The sequence below is a fragment of the Trachypithecus francoisi genome, unplaced genomic scaffold (assembly GCF_009764315.1).
Source record: "Trachypithecus francoisi isolate TF-2019V2 unplaced genomic scaffold, Tfra_2.0 Lachesis_group10, whole genome shotgun sequence".
In the NCBI taxonomy this organism is placed as follows: Eukaryota; Metazoa; Chordata; class Mammalia; order Primates; family Cercopithecidae; genus Trachypithecus; species Trachypithecus francoisi.
This window is the reverse complement of record NW_022681455.1, coordinates 113,053,573-113,068,923: the sequence shown is the minus strand read 5'-3', so window position 1 is coordinate 113,068,923 and position 15,351 is coordinate 113,053,573. Positions and strand designations below refer to the sequence as shown.

At 43.0% G+C, this 15,351-nt stretch overlaps 1 protein-coding gene across 1 annotated transcript in view; it reads right to left on the bottom strand.

Moving 5' to 3' along the window:
- The window catches only part of PKD1L3 (polycystin 1 like 3, transient receptor potential channel interacting), an 88,120-nt gene that overhangs the window by 15,069 nt on the left and 57,700 nt on the right, over window positions 1-15,351 (bottom strand). Inside the window, 8 exon segments of the mRNA XM_033218866.1 lie at window positions 8,691-8,757; window positions 8,759-8,853; window positions 8,856-9,155; window positions 10,173-10,313; window positions 10,631-10,730; window positions 12,878-13,112; window positions 13,213-13,405; window positions 14,752-14,932. Of these exon segments, the coding sequence (XP_033074757.1) occupies window positions 8,691-8,757; window positions 8,759-8,853; window positions 8,856-9,155; window positions 10,173-10,313; window positions 10,631-10,730; window positions 12,878-13,112; window positions 13,213-13,405; window positions 14,752-14,932 (1,312 nt within the window).

Below are 15,351 nucleotides of genomic sequence, written 5' to 3'. Positions count from 1 at the left end.
CAAACCAAAATCCTGCAAGAAAGAAATTATATACAGATAAATTAGAATCTAATGTGATGGGAGAATAAAAACACTTTTGGAGATGTAAGTCTCCAACACATTTACTTCCCTCATACTCTTCCAGGAAGTTACCAGAGCATGTGCTCTAGCAAAATGAGTAAGTAAGCCAAGAAAGGAAGACATGGAATCCAGAAGAAAGGGAATTCAGTAGAGGAGAGAGGTAAAGATAACCCCAGGGTAATGGTGAAGGGAGAGTTGTGGAGGAGAGCTGTACAGCAGCCTAGAGAATAATCAATCCAGACTGTACCCAAGAAGGAGGGCTCCAGGGAAGGTGTCTCCAAGAAGATAAAATGATAGTTTACATGATACTCTAAGAGAATGAGAGATTTCTACTTTTAGGAAGAATTTGAAGATTAATCAGTGACAGATACATAGAAAACCAAGCACATTTTAAAAAAAGTAATATTCTAGAGAAAACAAAAGGATGTATAAGAAAGGAAATCTAATCATAATATACTAATGTCTCATCTTTGAAAAACATAATGGAAATGCTCAATATTAAACTAAATATATTTTATTACTATGTTCGGAGAATGAGAAAAGATCAAAGATGTGTATGTGTTTGAGATATATGTGGGTATAAGAAAGCTATCTCCGGCTGGCTGAGGTGGCTCATGCCTGTAATCCCAGCATTTTGGGAGGTTGAGGCAGATGGATCACTTTAGGCCAGGAGCTCAAGACCAGCCTGGCCAACATGGTGAAACCCCATCTCTACTGAAAATACAAAAATTAGCTGGGTGTGGTGGTGGGCACCTGTAATCCCAGCTACTCAGGAGGCTGAGGCAGGAGAAAGGCTTGAGCCCAGGAGGCAGAGGTGGCAGTGAGCTGAGATCACGCCACTGCACTCCAGCCTGGGAGACTGAGTGACACTCTGCCTCAAAAAAAAAAAAAAAAAAGGCTAAATTTTCATCCTAACAGAAACAGATAATACCTGAAACTGAAAATTTATGAAATAGACAATAATCTTGTTAATTTTTTTTTTTCTTTTTTTGAGACAGAGTTTCACTCTTGGTGCCCAGGCTGGAGTACAATAGCGCAATCTCAGCTCATTGCAACCTCTGCCTCCTGGGTTCAAGCGATTCTCCTGCCTCAGCCTCCTGAGTAGCTGGGATTATAGGCACCTGCCACCACTCCCAGATAATTTTTTTGTATTTTCAGTAGAGATGGGGTTTCACCATGTTGGCCAGGCTGGTCTCGAGCTCCTGACCTCAGGTGATCCACCTGTCTTGGCCTCCCAAAGTGCTGAGATTATAGGCATGAGCTACCATGCCCGGCCCATGTTAATAATTTTTAAATTCTGAAAGATCTAGTTTAAAAAAATGGAAAGTAGCCTTTGGGGAGTAGGAATGAGGTAGGGATGAACTGAGGACTCCTGTTTTTCCCTTGAACTATTTCACTTTTAAAGTTATATTTAAATATAATAACTTTAATTAAAATAATATATTTAAATTAATGGTATAAGACAAAGAAAGAAACTGGGACTTTTCCTGAGCTACTCAGGTGTCTTAGTCCATTTTGTGTTGCTATAAAGGAATATCCAAGCCTTGAGTAATTTATAAAGAAAAAAGGTGTCTTTGGCTCACAATTCTGATGGCTGGCAAGTTCAAAACTGGGCGTGTGCATCTGGTGAGGGCCTAAGGCTGCTGCCACTCACCGCAAAGGTGAAGGGGAGACAGCCTGTGCAGAGATCACATGGAACGAGAGGAAGCAAGAGAGGGGTGGGGGAGATTCCAGGCTCTTTTTAAACAACCAGCTTTCTTGGGAACTAATAGAATGAGAACTCACTTACTCCTAAGGGAGGGCATCAATCTATCCATGAAGGATCTGCCTCCCAGGACGCAAACACCTCCCATCAGGCTCCACTTCCAACGCTGGGAATCGAATTTCAACATGAGGTTTACAGGGGACAAACATCCAACCCAAAGCACAAGATCATAGAGAGAGGAGAGAAGAGAGAGGCCTTCGTACCCACATCGCTGGACTCCAACATCAGGATCACAACACAGAATAGGTTCACATTAGCATTGAAGACCACAAACTCCACAAAGAGGCCTTTTGTGCGTTGGTCTAGCCAATGCCTCTGTTCAAGATGCTGTAGAACTCTGGGTAAACAGAGGACAGGGTCAGCCTGTTTTCTCCAATACTGCAAAGTGGGAAAATATCCTGATGTTTCATATATTGCTGTCATATACCAGGTAAGATGTTACATTTCCCAATCTACTTTTCCTATGAAATATTTTATGATTACTAATGCCCAAACTTTCACTGGTATTAAATTTAGTAGACCATAAAAATGAACGTTTTTACAATAATATTCACAACAAGGTTAAATATTCAGAAAAATATACTTGGCATTTCAGGTCTGAAGTAGAATTTCATGCTATGACAAGTATTTCTACTTGAAGTATTAAATGCTACTCTTGGCTACCAGCTGTTCAGTTTTGGGAGGTAGGAGGAGTATAAATGTCATTATACAGTTGGCATTGTTGTTTGTGAATAATTAATTCCTTGCATTTAAATGAAGAGATAATTATTTTTATTTAGACTTTTTCTCATGTAATGACAGAGAATCTCAGCATACTAAACCGCTCTATAAGTCTCAGGAAATTTAATTTTGGCATTGGACTTTTGGGTTCCTGTATTTTGGCTCAGGAACGGCAATGTTTGCTTTATATGTTAAGATTACAGTTTGCCCAAGCTATGGTTACTTGAATTTAACTTCAGCTAGGATTGAAAATGATAGGTATTTTTCCAGCTACAAAATGAATTTTGGCAAATTGCCAAGCCAAAACATACCTGTAGTCTGAAGTTGGGCAAGGAATTTTTAAACCAAAGGGTATATTTCCTTAGAAGTCTAAAATAAAAGTATCCATAAGAGTTACAGACAGTATAGTAGCTGTCAAACTACTCAAATGGGTCTGAAATTCCTATTTGTCCTATGAATGGCCAAAAGCAAATATTTTGGTCCTCTTGCTCAGGGCCCAGGCTTACTCACCCGGCTGCAGTACTGGAATTTCTTCCAAGTTTCACAGCGTATCCTCCTCCTGAGTAAGTGGCAAATTCCCCTTGAATGGGAGAACCACCCAGGGTCTCCTGATTCTGATAATGCCAAATGCTATCTGATTTGGTGATGTTTGTATCAAGGGGGCCCCAATTAACCCCATAGTTCTCTGTATCCTCCTGATGTTGGTGAGGTGGCTTCACTTGTTCCCGGGGAGATACTCCACTTGGGAAGAGTCCAGGATCAGCAATGCGAATCTGACGCAGCAGAACATTGCCCAAAAGAAAGGAGTTCCCATCAGCAATAAATCCTAATGAGAAAGTAAAAGAAACAGTTTTGTTTATATATTTTTAAAAATCTTTTCTTCCAGCACATCCAGAATGCAGAAAAAAGAAACGACGTAAAAAGTGCCGCGTGGCCGGGCGCGGTGGCTCAAGCCTGTAATCCCAGCACTTTGGGAGGCCGAGACGGGTGGATCACGAGGTCAGGAGATCGAGACCATCCTGGCTAACACGGTGAAAACCCGTCTCTACTAAAAAAATACAAAAAAATTAGCCGGGCGAGATGGCGGGCGCCTGTAGTCCCAGCTACTCGGGAGGCTGAGGCAGGAGAATGGCATAAACCCGGAGGCGGAGCTTGCAGTGAGCCGAGATCGCGCCACTGCACTCCAGCCTGGGTGACAGAGCGAGACTCCATCTCAAAAAAAAAAAAAAAAAAAAAAAAAAGTGCCGCGTTAGGTTAGTAACGAGAAAACATGCACACTTTCACCATTAGGTTTGAAAACAGTTTTAGAGGTTCTAGATAATGCTATCAGGTAAGAAAAAGAAGTAAGGCTGGATATGGTACATCACACCTGTAATCCCAGCACTTTAGAAGGCCAAGGCGGGAGGATGGCTTGAGGCCAGGAGTTCAAGACCACCCTGGGCAACACAGGGGTATACGGTCTTTATATTAAAAAAAATGTTTAATAATGAGACATAAAAAAATAAAAAAGTGAAATTATCACAATTTGTAAATGATATGTCCAATCTAGATGAATTAAGAGAATTGACTGAAAAACTGACCACTGAACAACAAATGTTTGAACTGCACAGGTCCTCTTATAAGTAGATTTTCTCCCACCTCTACCACCCCCGAGACACCAAGACTAACCCCTCTGCTCTTCCTCAGCCTACTCAATGTGAAGACGATGAGGATGAAGATCTCTGTCATGATCCACCTAATGAACAGTAAATTAGTTTATCTTCCTTATGATTTCCTTAATATTCTTTTTTCTAGCTTATTTTAAGAATACAGTATCTAATATACATAACATATAAAATATGTGTTAATCAACTGTTATGTTATCAGTAAGTCTTCCAGTCAATAGTAGGCTATTAGTAGTTAAGTTTTTGAGGAGTCAAAAGTTAGACATGGGCCGGGCGCGGTGGCTCAAGCCTTTATCCCAGCACTTTGGGAGGCCGAGACAGGCAGATCACGAGGTCAGGAGCTCGAGACCATCCTGGCTAACACGGTGAAACCCCGTCTCTACTAAAAAAATACAAAAAACTAGCCAGGCGTGATGGCAGGCGCCTGTAGTCCCAGCTACTCGGGAGGCTGAGGCAGGAGAATGGCATAAACCCGGGAGGCGGAGCTTGCAGTGAGCTGAGATCCGGCCACTGCACTCCAGCCTGGGCGACAGAGCGAGACTCCGTCTCAAAAAAAAAAAAAAAAAAAAAGAATACGGGGAGGAGGATTGAGTGAAAAAAGGCAAAAGCGTATGGGCAAGTATTGCCCCTATGAAAAGGGAAAAGGCGTGTCTTAGTTTAAACCTTCATTTCTCTGGGTGCAGTTACAAAGTCTTTCATATATTTCATGGACACTTGAATTCGTTTGAAAACACCAAATTTTCACCAAGCTGTCTCTTGGGAATGTGGGCAGGTGCTCTCATATATTGCTTCTGGGTTTTTTTGTTTTGTTTTTTGAGACAGTTTTGCTCTGTCTCCCAGGCTGGAGTACAGTGGGACGATCTTGACTCACTGCAACCTTTGCCTCCCAGGTTCAAGAAACTCTCCTGCCTCAGCCTCCTGAGTAGCTAGGACTACAGGCATGCACCACCAGACCAAGCTAATTTGTGTGTGTGTGTGTGTGTGTGTGTGTGTTTTAGTAGAGACGGAGTTTCACTATGTTGACCAGGCTGGTCTCAAACTCAAGTGATCCGCCTGCCTTGGCCTCCCAAAGTGCTGGGATTACAGATGTGACCCACTGCACCTAGCCATATATTGCTAATAGCAGTGTTTATTGGTACACTAGGACAATTTGGCAATATCTTTCTAAATGAAAAATGTATATATACTTTGACCTAGCAGTCTTTTCCAAGGTATTTATCTTTCGATGTATTTGCATCTTTGTGGAATTAAGTATGTACAAGGATATTAATGATAGTCTTGCTAACAATAAGCCTGGAAATGATCTAAAGACCTATCAGTAGGGAGCTGGGTATATAAATTATGGTACATCCATGCAGTGGGATACTATACAGTAAGTGAATAAAACATAATAGGGGCAATAGAGGCATCTTCATATACGCTGATAGAACAAGCCCTAGATAAACTGTTAAGGGAAAAAAGCAAAATGCTTTTTTTTTTTTTTCTTGAGACAGAGTCTCACTCTGTTGCCCCGGCTGGAGTGCAGTGTGGTGTGATCTTGGCTCACTGTAACCTCCACCTCTCCGGTTCAAGTGAGTTTCCTGCCTCAGCCTCCCAAGTAGTTGGGATTACAGGCGCCCACCACCACGGATGGCTAATTTTTGTATTTTTAGTAGAGATGGAGTTTCACCATGTTGGCCAGGCTGGTCTCGAACTCCCGACCTTGTGATCCACCCACCTCCACCTCCCGAAGTGCTGAGACTACAGGCAGGAGCCACTGCGCCCGGCCATTACCTTTGAAAGAATATATAATAAATATATAAAATAAATTGGGACTGTAGCTGTCTCTTGAGAGGAGAGAAGGGGATCTAGGGGACAAGGAAGAGCTGCACAATACACCCTTTAGTTGTACATTTGGATTTTCTTTTTTTTTTTTTTTTTGATGCAGGGTCTCACTCTGTCACCCAGGCTGGAGTGCAGTGATGCGATCTTGGCTCACTGCAACCTCCGCCTCCCAGCTCAAGCAATTCTCCCACCCCAGCCTCCCAAGTAGCTGGGACCACAGGTCTGCATTACCATGCCCAGCTAATTTGTATATTTTTTGTAGAGATGGGGTTGCACCATGTTGCCTAGGCTGGTCTTGAACTCCTGGGCTCAAGTGATCCTCCAGCCTTGGCCTCCCAAAGTGCTGTGATTACAGGCATGAGCCACTGTGCCTGGCTGGATTTTCTTCATACTCATGTTTTACTGATTTGCAAAACTATTCTTTTTAAAATTTTTATATTTTTAAAACATAGATATGAGGCCTATGTTGTCCAGGCTGGTCTTGAACTCCTGACTTCAAGCAATCTGCCTACCTCAGCCTCCCAAAGTGCTGGGATTACGGGCATGAGCCACTGTGCCCAGCCAAGACACTACATACTACAGGAGCCAAGGAGTGCAAGAGAGACCATGCCTGCCGTGATGGTGCAGACCTCAGCCACAGATCCAGTCACTATTTTTGTTCTTGAGATGGGGTCTTGGCTCTGCTCAGACGATGGTGTAGTGGTGAGACCATAGCTCACTGCAGCCTTGAACTCCTGGGCTCAAATGATCCTCCTGCCTCAGACTCCCAAGCAGCTGGTGCTACAGTCATGTGCAACCACGCCTGGCTAATTTTTTATTTTTTGTAGAGATGGGATCTTGCCATGTTGCCCAGGCTGGTTTTGAACTACTGGCTTCAAATGATACCCCTGCTACAGTCTCCCAAAGCACTAGCATCACAGGCGTGAGCCACTGTGCCTGGCCCCGTCACCTTGATTTAGTATTTTGTTCAGGACAAGGTACAATTACAGACTGCAAGTAGAATGTACCCTGGGCCAGGTGCAGTGGCTCATGCCTGTAATTCTATCTATTTGGGAGGCTGAGGCGGGTGGATCACCTGAGGTCAGGAGTTCGAGACCAGCCTGGTCAATATGGCAAAACCCCGTCTCTACTAAAAATGAAAAAATTAGCTGGGCATGGTACGGGGCACCTATAATCCCAGCTACTCAGGAGGCTGCGGGAGGAGAATCGCTTGAACCTGGGGGATGGAGGTTGCAGTGAGACGAGATCACACCACTTTGCTCAAACGTGGGCGAAAGAGCAAAACTCCGTCTCGGGGGGGAAAAAAAAAGAACGTGTCCTGAACCCAGAACTGTCACCACCTAAAACTGAACTAAGGACACCAGACTAGGCAACATAGTGAGACCCTGACTCTAAAAAATAATAATAATAATTAACCGGGTATAGTGGCACACACCTGTAGTCCCAGCTACTCAGGACGCTGAGGTGGGGGAATTGCTTGAGCCCACAAGTTCAAGGCTGCAGTGAGATGAGATTACGTCACCACATTCTAGCCTGAGTGGGAGACTGAGACCCTGATTCTAAAAGTAAAATTAAAAAAAAATTGAACTAAATAGATTCAACATGCAGTAAATAGGAGTTGTCATCTATAAAAACTCGCCCAAACACACTAACCACACCTTTAGGACTGTAAATGTTTGCTGAGATAAAAATGCATTTTAGATTATTTTTCAGGAACCTAGGAGATGATCCAAATCTCATCAGGAAGCCACCAATCCTGAGATAAATGAATATAACAGTTTCCAGAATGCAGCTTACTTAACAAGATCTAAAGTTAAATAACGACAGTGTTGGTAACTGATGGAAAAATATTGAATACGAAACATTCCTGGCAGGTGCGGGGGCTCACACCTGTAATCCCAGCACTTTGGGAGGCCGAGGTGGGTGGATCACTTGAGGTCAGGAATTTGATACCAGCCTGACCAACATGGTGAAACCCCATCTCTACTAAAGAAGGCTGAGGCAGGAGAATCGCTGGAACCCAGGAGGCGGAGGTTGCAGTGAGCTAAGATCATGCCATTGCACTCCATCCTGGGCAATGAGAGCAAAACTCTGCCTCAAAAAAAAAAAAAAAAAAAAAAAAAAAAGCCAGGTGTGGTAGTGCATGCCTGTAATCCTAGCTACTAGAGAGGGTGAAGCAGGAGAACTGCTTCAACCTGGGAGGTGGAGGTTGCAGTGAGCCTGGATTGTGCCACTGCACTCTGGCCTGCGTGACAGAGTGAGACTGTCTCAAAAAAAAAAAAAAAAAAAAAAAAAAAGCGATCCTTAAGAAAGTCATTCTTTAGCATTTCTTCATCACTGTCTGCAGCAAGGCATACTAACTCCTCTGCATGGTGGCGTTCCTTGAAGACACAAACCATATCATGTCCATCTTTTCACTGTTAGCTCCTAGGACAGTTCCAAGCATATTAGAGAAGTTCAATGCATTTTGTGGGGCTGAACTGGACACCTATGCAAGCAAAGTCACACAGACATCCTCACAGACCTGGGAAAGATGGCTCAGGCCAAAATAGCATCTCATGTGGAGATCCTCCAATGAATCCACATTCCTGGTTTTGCACTTACTGAACAGCCTTCTCTGCTATGTGTGGTTGAGTCCCAGGGGTCACTCCAGTTACTTCTCATGATGTAACTGAATCCACTGTCATTCTTGCTTGTCAGCCTTTTGTGAAGCTCATCAGCAGGGAATCGGCCCCTTGGGCCTGGGTGAACAGATGTAACTGAACCTCCTTAGATGAAGTCCAGGGAACAAGCTCTTGGGATGCCCACAGGTACGGCCATATCAGAAAACACCAGCTGACCTTCCTTCACTTTCTCATAGATCGTGGTACAGGGTATTTGGAAAATTAATTGTACCCCATATTTGCAATGACTGGGCTTCAGGACTGCACTCTTACCTCTGTAATCCCCATACAGGCTAGGAAGGAGGATGTGATTGGCCCAGGGGTAGAAATCCTGAAGAAGTTTGATTTCTGAGAATCGGGGCGAAAAGGTCTTCCAGATAGCTTGGTGGAGGTAAAATCTATTGGAGTTCTTTACAGAGCAGATTGCAGTCATCAATAGGGTAAGGAAAAGGATTTGTACTAGTTTAGAAGAGGAAAAAAATGTCATAGTTGAGTGGTTAACTTAGAAATCCTCTATGTCTTTTTCTTCATTTTTCCTAAGTCTATAGACTTATGCAAGTCAAAACCCAGTCAAAAATTGGCAGTTTCATATGGTTCAGTCTAATAATTATAAATGTACACATACACATTTCTTTCCCAGAATTATTCTGCCACTAATCATACATTTTACTTAAAATAAGATACATTGGCTATGACTGGGCACAGTGGCTCACACCTGTAGTCCTAGCACTTTGGGAAGCTAAGAGGGGCAGATCACCTAAGGTCAAGAGTTTAAGACCAGCCTGACCAACATAGTGAAACCCCCTATCTACTAGAAATACAAAAATGAGCTGGGCGTGGTGGTGTGTGCCTGTAATCCCAGCTAACCAGGAGACCGAGGTAGGACAATCACTAGAACCCAGGAGGCACAGTATGCAGTAAGCTGACATTGCACTACTGCACTCCAGCCTGGGCAACAGAGTGAGACTGTGTCAAAAAAAAAAAAAAAGAAAAGAAAAAAAAAGAAAAAAGAAAAAGAGAAAGATACATAAAATCCCACACAAGAAATATGGTGTTCACTCTGTTTCACTCATATGATTATGTTTACAAGAAGCAAAGTCATGATAAAAACAGAATTTGTTTTCTTTGGATTAGGGAATCCAGTAATGAACTAGAAGTGTTGAAGCCAGTCAACTAGCACCTACAGAATAGCCGTTTGCCAAAGCATTTTCATTTTCCCTCCACAGATCGTGTTATTAAATTTTGCAGATAGAGAAAGTGACTTACTCAAGCACACAATGAAACCTCTAGACTCCAAGGTCAGGGGTCTGTCCAGTTACCTTCCCACCTGCTTTACTGGAATCCCAAATCTCACGAGGTGAAGATTTTAAAAGACAGCTTTTCAACCCTTCTTTACTTTCCATTTTATTCTCTCTCTTCCTTTCCCTTCTCGAAAAGGTGCTGTATTATCAATATGTTGCCATTTCCTCTCCATACCCAAAATATCTCCAGTCAGCTTGAAGAGTTTCTTCTTTTTCAAGGTTCTTTCTGGACACTTAGTTGGACTATTCATAGCTGGGGCTACATAGACGGGGTTGTTCTTATCTCTTGAACCTGGTACTGACGAAGAACATTTTGCTGTCAAAAATTCAAATGTAGACCAAAGAAATGTTATATTTCATTAAGCGGCCACTCACCATTCACTGAGCATCTACTGTGCACACTTCCTTTTAAATGTTAAACAAGGAGTAAAACTGCCCATGCAGTGCTTCTTAAACTCTCTATTATAAAGGACCTGTTTTTAAAAAAATTCCAATCAGTTGGGGACTGATACTTTTGTACAATACAGTTGGGGAGGGGGAGGGGAGATATCAAGTATGGCAAGGTGGCCAGAGTTCCACTGATCTAATTTGCTTTTTGCAAAATTAGGTAGTTGTTAGAACTACTTGAGTTACCCAAGAGTGCCAAGATCCTCTTTGTTTGTTGTTCCTTCTCTTTGTTAAGCCGTGGCATCCTGCTTATCATCAGTGAGTATAAGAATGTGAAGAAGACCACCTAGGCAGGAGAATCACAGGAGAACATCTTGAGCAGACGTTACAGACCCAGGAAGATAACACCATATGTAAAGGAAGAGGTGGGCACTCATGAAAAACTTCAATTATTTGGCTCTTCATGTTAATGAACAACTAATTTCACAGTAATTTTTGCACAATGATGGGGACCAGGAGAAGGGCTATCAGACTCTAAATAATGTTAATATTCATATTTTTTGCTTATAGTTCTTAATCTGGTTGGCTGGAGAAGCTGCTACCATCAAATGATTTGTGATGTCTATTCAATAACATCTCTCAGTATCTTTGGAAGACGTCTGATGAAAATCCAGACTTTTTTTTTTTTTTTTTTGAGACGGAGTCTCGCTCTGTCACCCAGGCTGGAATGCAGTGGCGCAATCTCGGCTCACTGCAACCTCGGCTTCCTGGGTTCAAGTGATTCTCTTGCCTCAGCCTCCCAAGTAGCTGGGACTACAGGTGTATACCACACCCAGTTTATTTTATTATTATTTTCTGAGACAGAGTCTCGCTCTGCTGCCCAGGCTGGAGTACAATGGCACGATCTCGGCTCATTGCAACCTCCGCCTCCTGGGTTCAAATGATTCCCCTGCCTCAGCCTCCTGAGTAGCTGGGATTACAGGCACTCACCACCACACCTGGCTGATTTTTGTATTTTTAGTAGAAACAGGGTTTTGCCATGTTGGCCAGGCTGGTCTCAAACTCCTGACCTCAGGTAATCCGCCTACCTCGGCCTCCTGAAGTGCTAGGATTATAGGCATGAGCCACCACACCTGGCCTGGGATTTCTGTATTCTTAATAGAGACAGAGTTTCACCGTGTTGAGCAGGGTGGTCTTGAAATCCCAACCTCAAGTGATCTGCCCGCCTTGGCCTCCCAAAGGACTAAGATTACAAGCGTGAGCCACTGCTCCTGGCCACTATGGATTTTCTGGAGATGGATCCCTAGATGTGAAACCTCTCTAGCAAAAGGATGCAGAATTTGCAGGTTGTCACTATATATTGCCAGATTTTCCTTAACCAGGACTGGCTGTTCATTTCCTTGGCATTACTGTGTATTATTATTTTTCTTTGCCATTATTAAAACAAAAATGCAATATGATAGTTTTTTTGGACTAGCAAAGCTGAATTTCTTACTTTTTTTTTGGCCACTGCAATCACAGGTTTTGCTTTAAAAAATTTATATCTTAACTTACATATAGTTAAAAAAAGTTCGCTTTTTGGTGTATAATTCCATGAGTGTTGATTAATACTTAGAGTTGTATATCCACCACTACAGTCAAGATACCAAGTAGTTTCATCACCCCCAAAATTCCCTCAGGCTGTCCCTTTGTATTTATATTTATGATTTAGAAGGAATAGTCCATATCTTTTAGAAATATAAAGTCTGAAATACATGAAATGGATAAAATGATATGAAGTCTGATATTGTTCCCCCAAATAACAGATGAAACAAGATTGGCCACGAGATGGTTATTGTTGAAGCTGAGTGGTGGGACTTTAGAATGCATTATACTAGTCTTCACACTTTTGTGTAGGTTTGACATTTTTCTTAATTAAAAACATTTTAAGTTTCTTGTTATTTTTTCAAAGTGGTTTGGGTTGATTTGTTACTGTCCTCTTCGCTCCTCAATCCTTTTCTGCCATACTTCTTAGTTTTTTCTGTCATGAATTTCACGTATCCCTAACAAATGTCAGTTTGCCTTTTTCTTTTTGTTTTTTAGTTTTGAGACAAGGTCTTGCTCTGTCACCTAGGCTGGAGTGCAGTGGCACAATCACGGCTTACTGCAGCCTCAACCTCTGGGCCAAGCCATCCTCCCACCTTAGACTCCCAAGCAGCTGGAACTCCAGGAGCACACCACCATGCCTGGCTAATTATTTCTAATTTTTGTAGACTTGGAGTTTCATCATGCTGCCCAGGCTGGTCTCAAACACCTGGACTCAAGCAATCTGCCTGCCTTGGCGTCCCAAAGTGCTGGGATTACATGCATGAGCCACTGCACCCAGCCTCGTTTGCCTATTTGTTTTTTGTTATGTTGCGTTGTCAAAACCACTAGGCACCTTGGATTGACACCTGGGGACCTCAGCGTCCCTAACTTCTGCAACTCCAGTGGTTCTTCCCGTCCCGCACATACCTTTCCTGGCTGGCTGATGAAGACGTTTTGAAGCACTGATAAAATAATTGAAATCATCCAGCTGGTGGCTTGGTCTTTGCTCAATTCCAAGCTATAAAGTGCTATAAAAAAGGCTGAAGCCAGGCTAGTGAGACCTAGGAGGAGCCAGCAGACTGCAGTCAACCATTTGGACAGGCCATTAGAAATGAGCTTTTTTCCTTCTTCTGAGCTTAGGATGGCAAAACTGGTGACTTCTCTGAAGCACAAAAGTTGAAGGAATAATCTCATATGCATCAGCTGAGAGAGAGGATGAGGAAGATTACAGGGGATAAAGAAGGCTTGGTGTGGTGCATTACCTGGATGGCTCTTGCTCTGTGGGAAGAATATGTGTTTCCAAGAGTTCCTGGAGTTTTTGAAGTTGGCTGGCTACATCTAGGAAGTCACAGGGCTGATGACCCTGGGTGAGACCCAGCGTGCCTAGGTGAGATTTCAGCCTCTGTAGAACTCTACGCAGGTAACAGCAGAAATGATGGTGGTTTTCAGGAACAACTGAAAATATATTTCAAGTTGACACTCTCACAAGTGGATTTTTTTTTTTAATCAGTGCTGACCAGGTTGGCCTCGAACGTGTAGCTCGCCTCCCCGAGTGCCAGGGCAACCAGCCTGAGTCAGGGCAGCTCCCATCACAAGTGGATTTCAATAAGGAGCAATTAGTGGTAGAGACGAACAATTCATTAATTGATTTGAGGCTATATTTTCCCACTAGTAGAGACTGGACTGTACTCAACCCCTTGCAGTACTACCATCTTCTCTGAGGAGGTCGGTGAATCTGTAGCAATTGTAAAATTCTAAGCTTTGATCTAAAGACTTTTAAAACCTCTTTACTGAGTTCTTCACCAGAATGGCACTACATGTGACCTATACTAGTAAGTGCCCAGGAGACTTAAACTGTATTTGAGAATCCATAAATTCCATAATCTCACCATCTCATAAAAGAAAAAGGATGACAAGTTTCAACAGTCTTTGACAAAGCAGATAGGATATGTGGGTCTAATACAGAAAACATTTTTTCTGTTTTTTTTTTTTGAGATGGAGTCTTGCTCTGTCGCCCAGGCTGAGTGTAGTGGCACAATATTGGTTCACTGCAACCTCCACCTCCCGGGTTCAACTGATTCTCCTGCCTCAGCCTCTCTAGTAGCTGGGATTATAGGCATGTGCCACCACCCTCTGCTAATTTTTGTATTTACAGTAGAGACAGGGTTTCATCACATCATCAGGCTGGTTTTGAACTCCTGACCTCAGGTGATTGCACACCTCGGCCTCCCAAAATGCTGTGATTACAGGTGTGAGCCACCCTGCCCAACCTGTGATTTTTTCTTTTTTTCCCCAAGACGGAGTCTGACTGTGTTGCCCAGGCTGGAGTGCAATGGCCCGATGTCAGCTCACTGCAACCTCTGCCTCCCAGGTTCAAGCAATTCTCCTGCCTCAGCCTCCCCAGTAGCTGGGATTACAGGTGCCCACCACCATGCCCAGCTCATTTTTGTATTTTCAGTAGAGACAGGGTTTTGCCATGTTGGCCAGGCTGGCCCTGATCTCCTGACTTCAGATAATCCACCCACCTTGGCCTCTCAAAGTGCTGGGATTCAGGCGTGAGCCACCATGCTTGGCTTGTGTTTTTTACTTAATCCTGTACTTTGTATCACCAGATAGAGACAGATTGTCTAGAAATCATCAAGGGGAACAAAGCTATCAACTCTATATTAGAAGCTTAAGGAAATTAAAACAACCAGAAGGTTGTATCAGGCCTGTCGGTTATGAATGAGTAAGAAAGTAAGAGACATGCAAGGGAGTGGGAGGCAGATGGAAGATTGTTACTGAAATCTACTGAAGTTTACCACGTGCCAAGTGGCGCTCTGTCTGCTGATGACAGCTTTGACCCTCCAAGTCAGACGATATGAGGCTGGATAAAAGTTTCACCAGCTTAGTAATGTCACAAGAACTCCATGGTGGCTGCTCACACTTGGAGAGTAGGTATGTATTTCTCCTGAGCAGGAATCTCACAGTTTCCTTTAATTCCTGAATGTAGGACCAAGATGAGAAAAATCACCCTGTTTTTCATTAACCCAGGATTTGTAGCAATTACAGGTGGTAAGGCCGTTTCCTTTAGTCAGAAGGGGATTTGCTTAGCATGAAGAACCACAATTTTTCATGTTCCTTGAATTTTTCAGAAAGCAGTCACCTCACAGCTCATGGCAGCTTCAATACCAGTTTTATGAGAGAATACAGAATGAAAATAGAGAATTTGATCAAACATCAAAGACTAAAGCAAGGCCAGAGTAGTGCCCATGCACTCCCATTTAGTTCTCAGTTCTCAGAATACTTAACCATCAAGAGTAAAAGTTAAGCGTGTGGTTGATCACAGTTCAGGGGATAGGAACTGGGAAAAATGTATTACAGGTTAACAGGACCCTGACAGCCTCCCATGAGATTCTTCC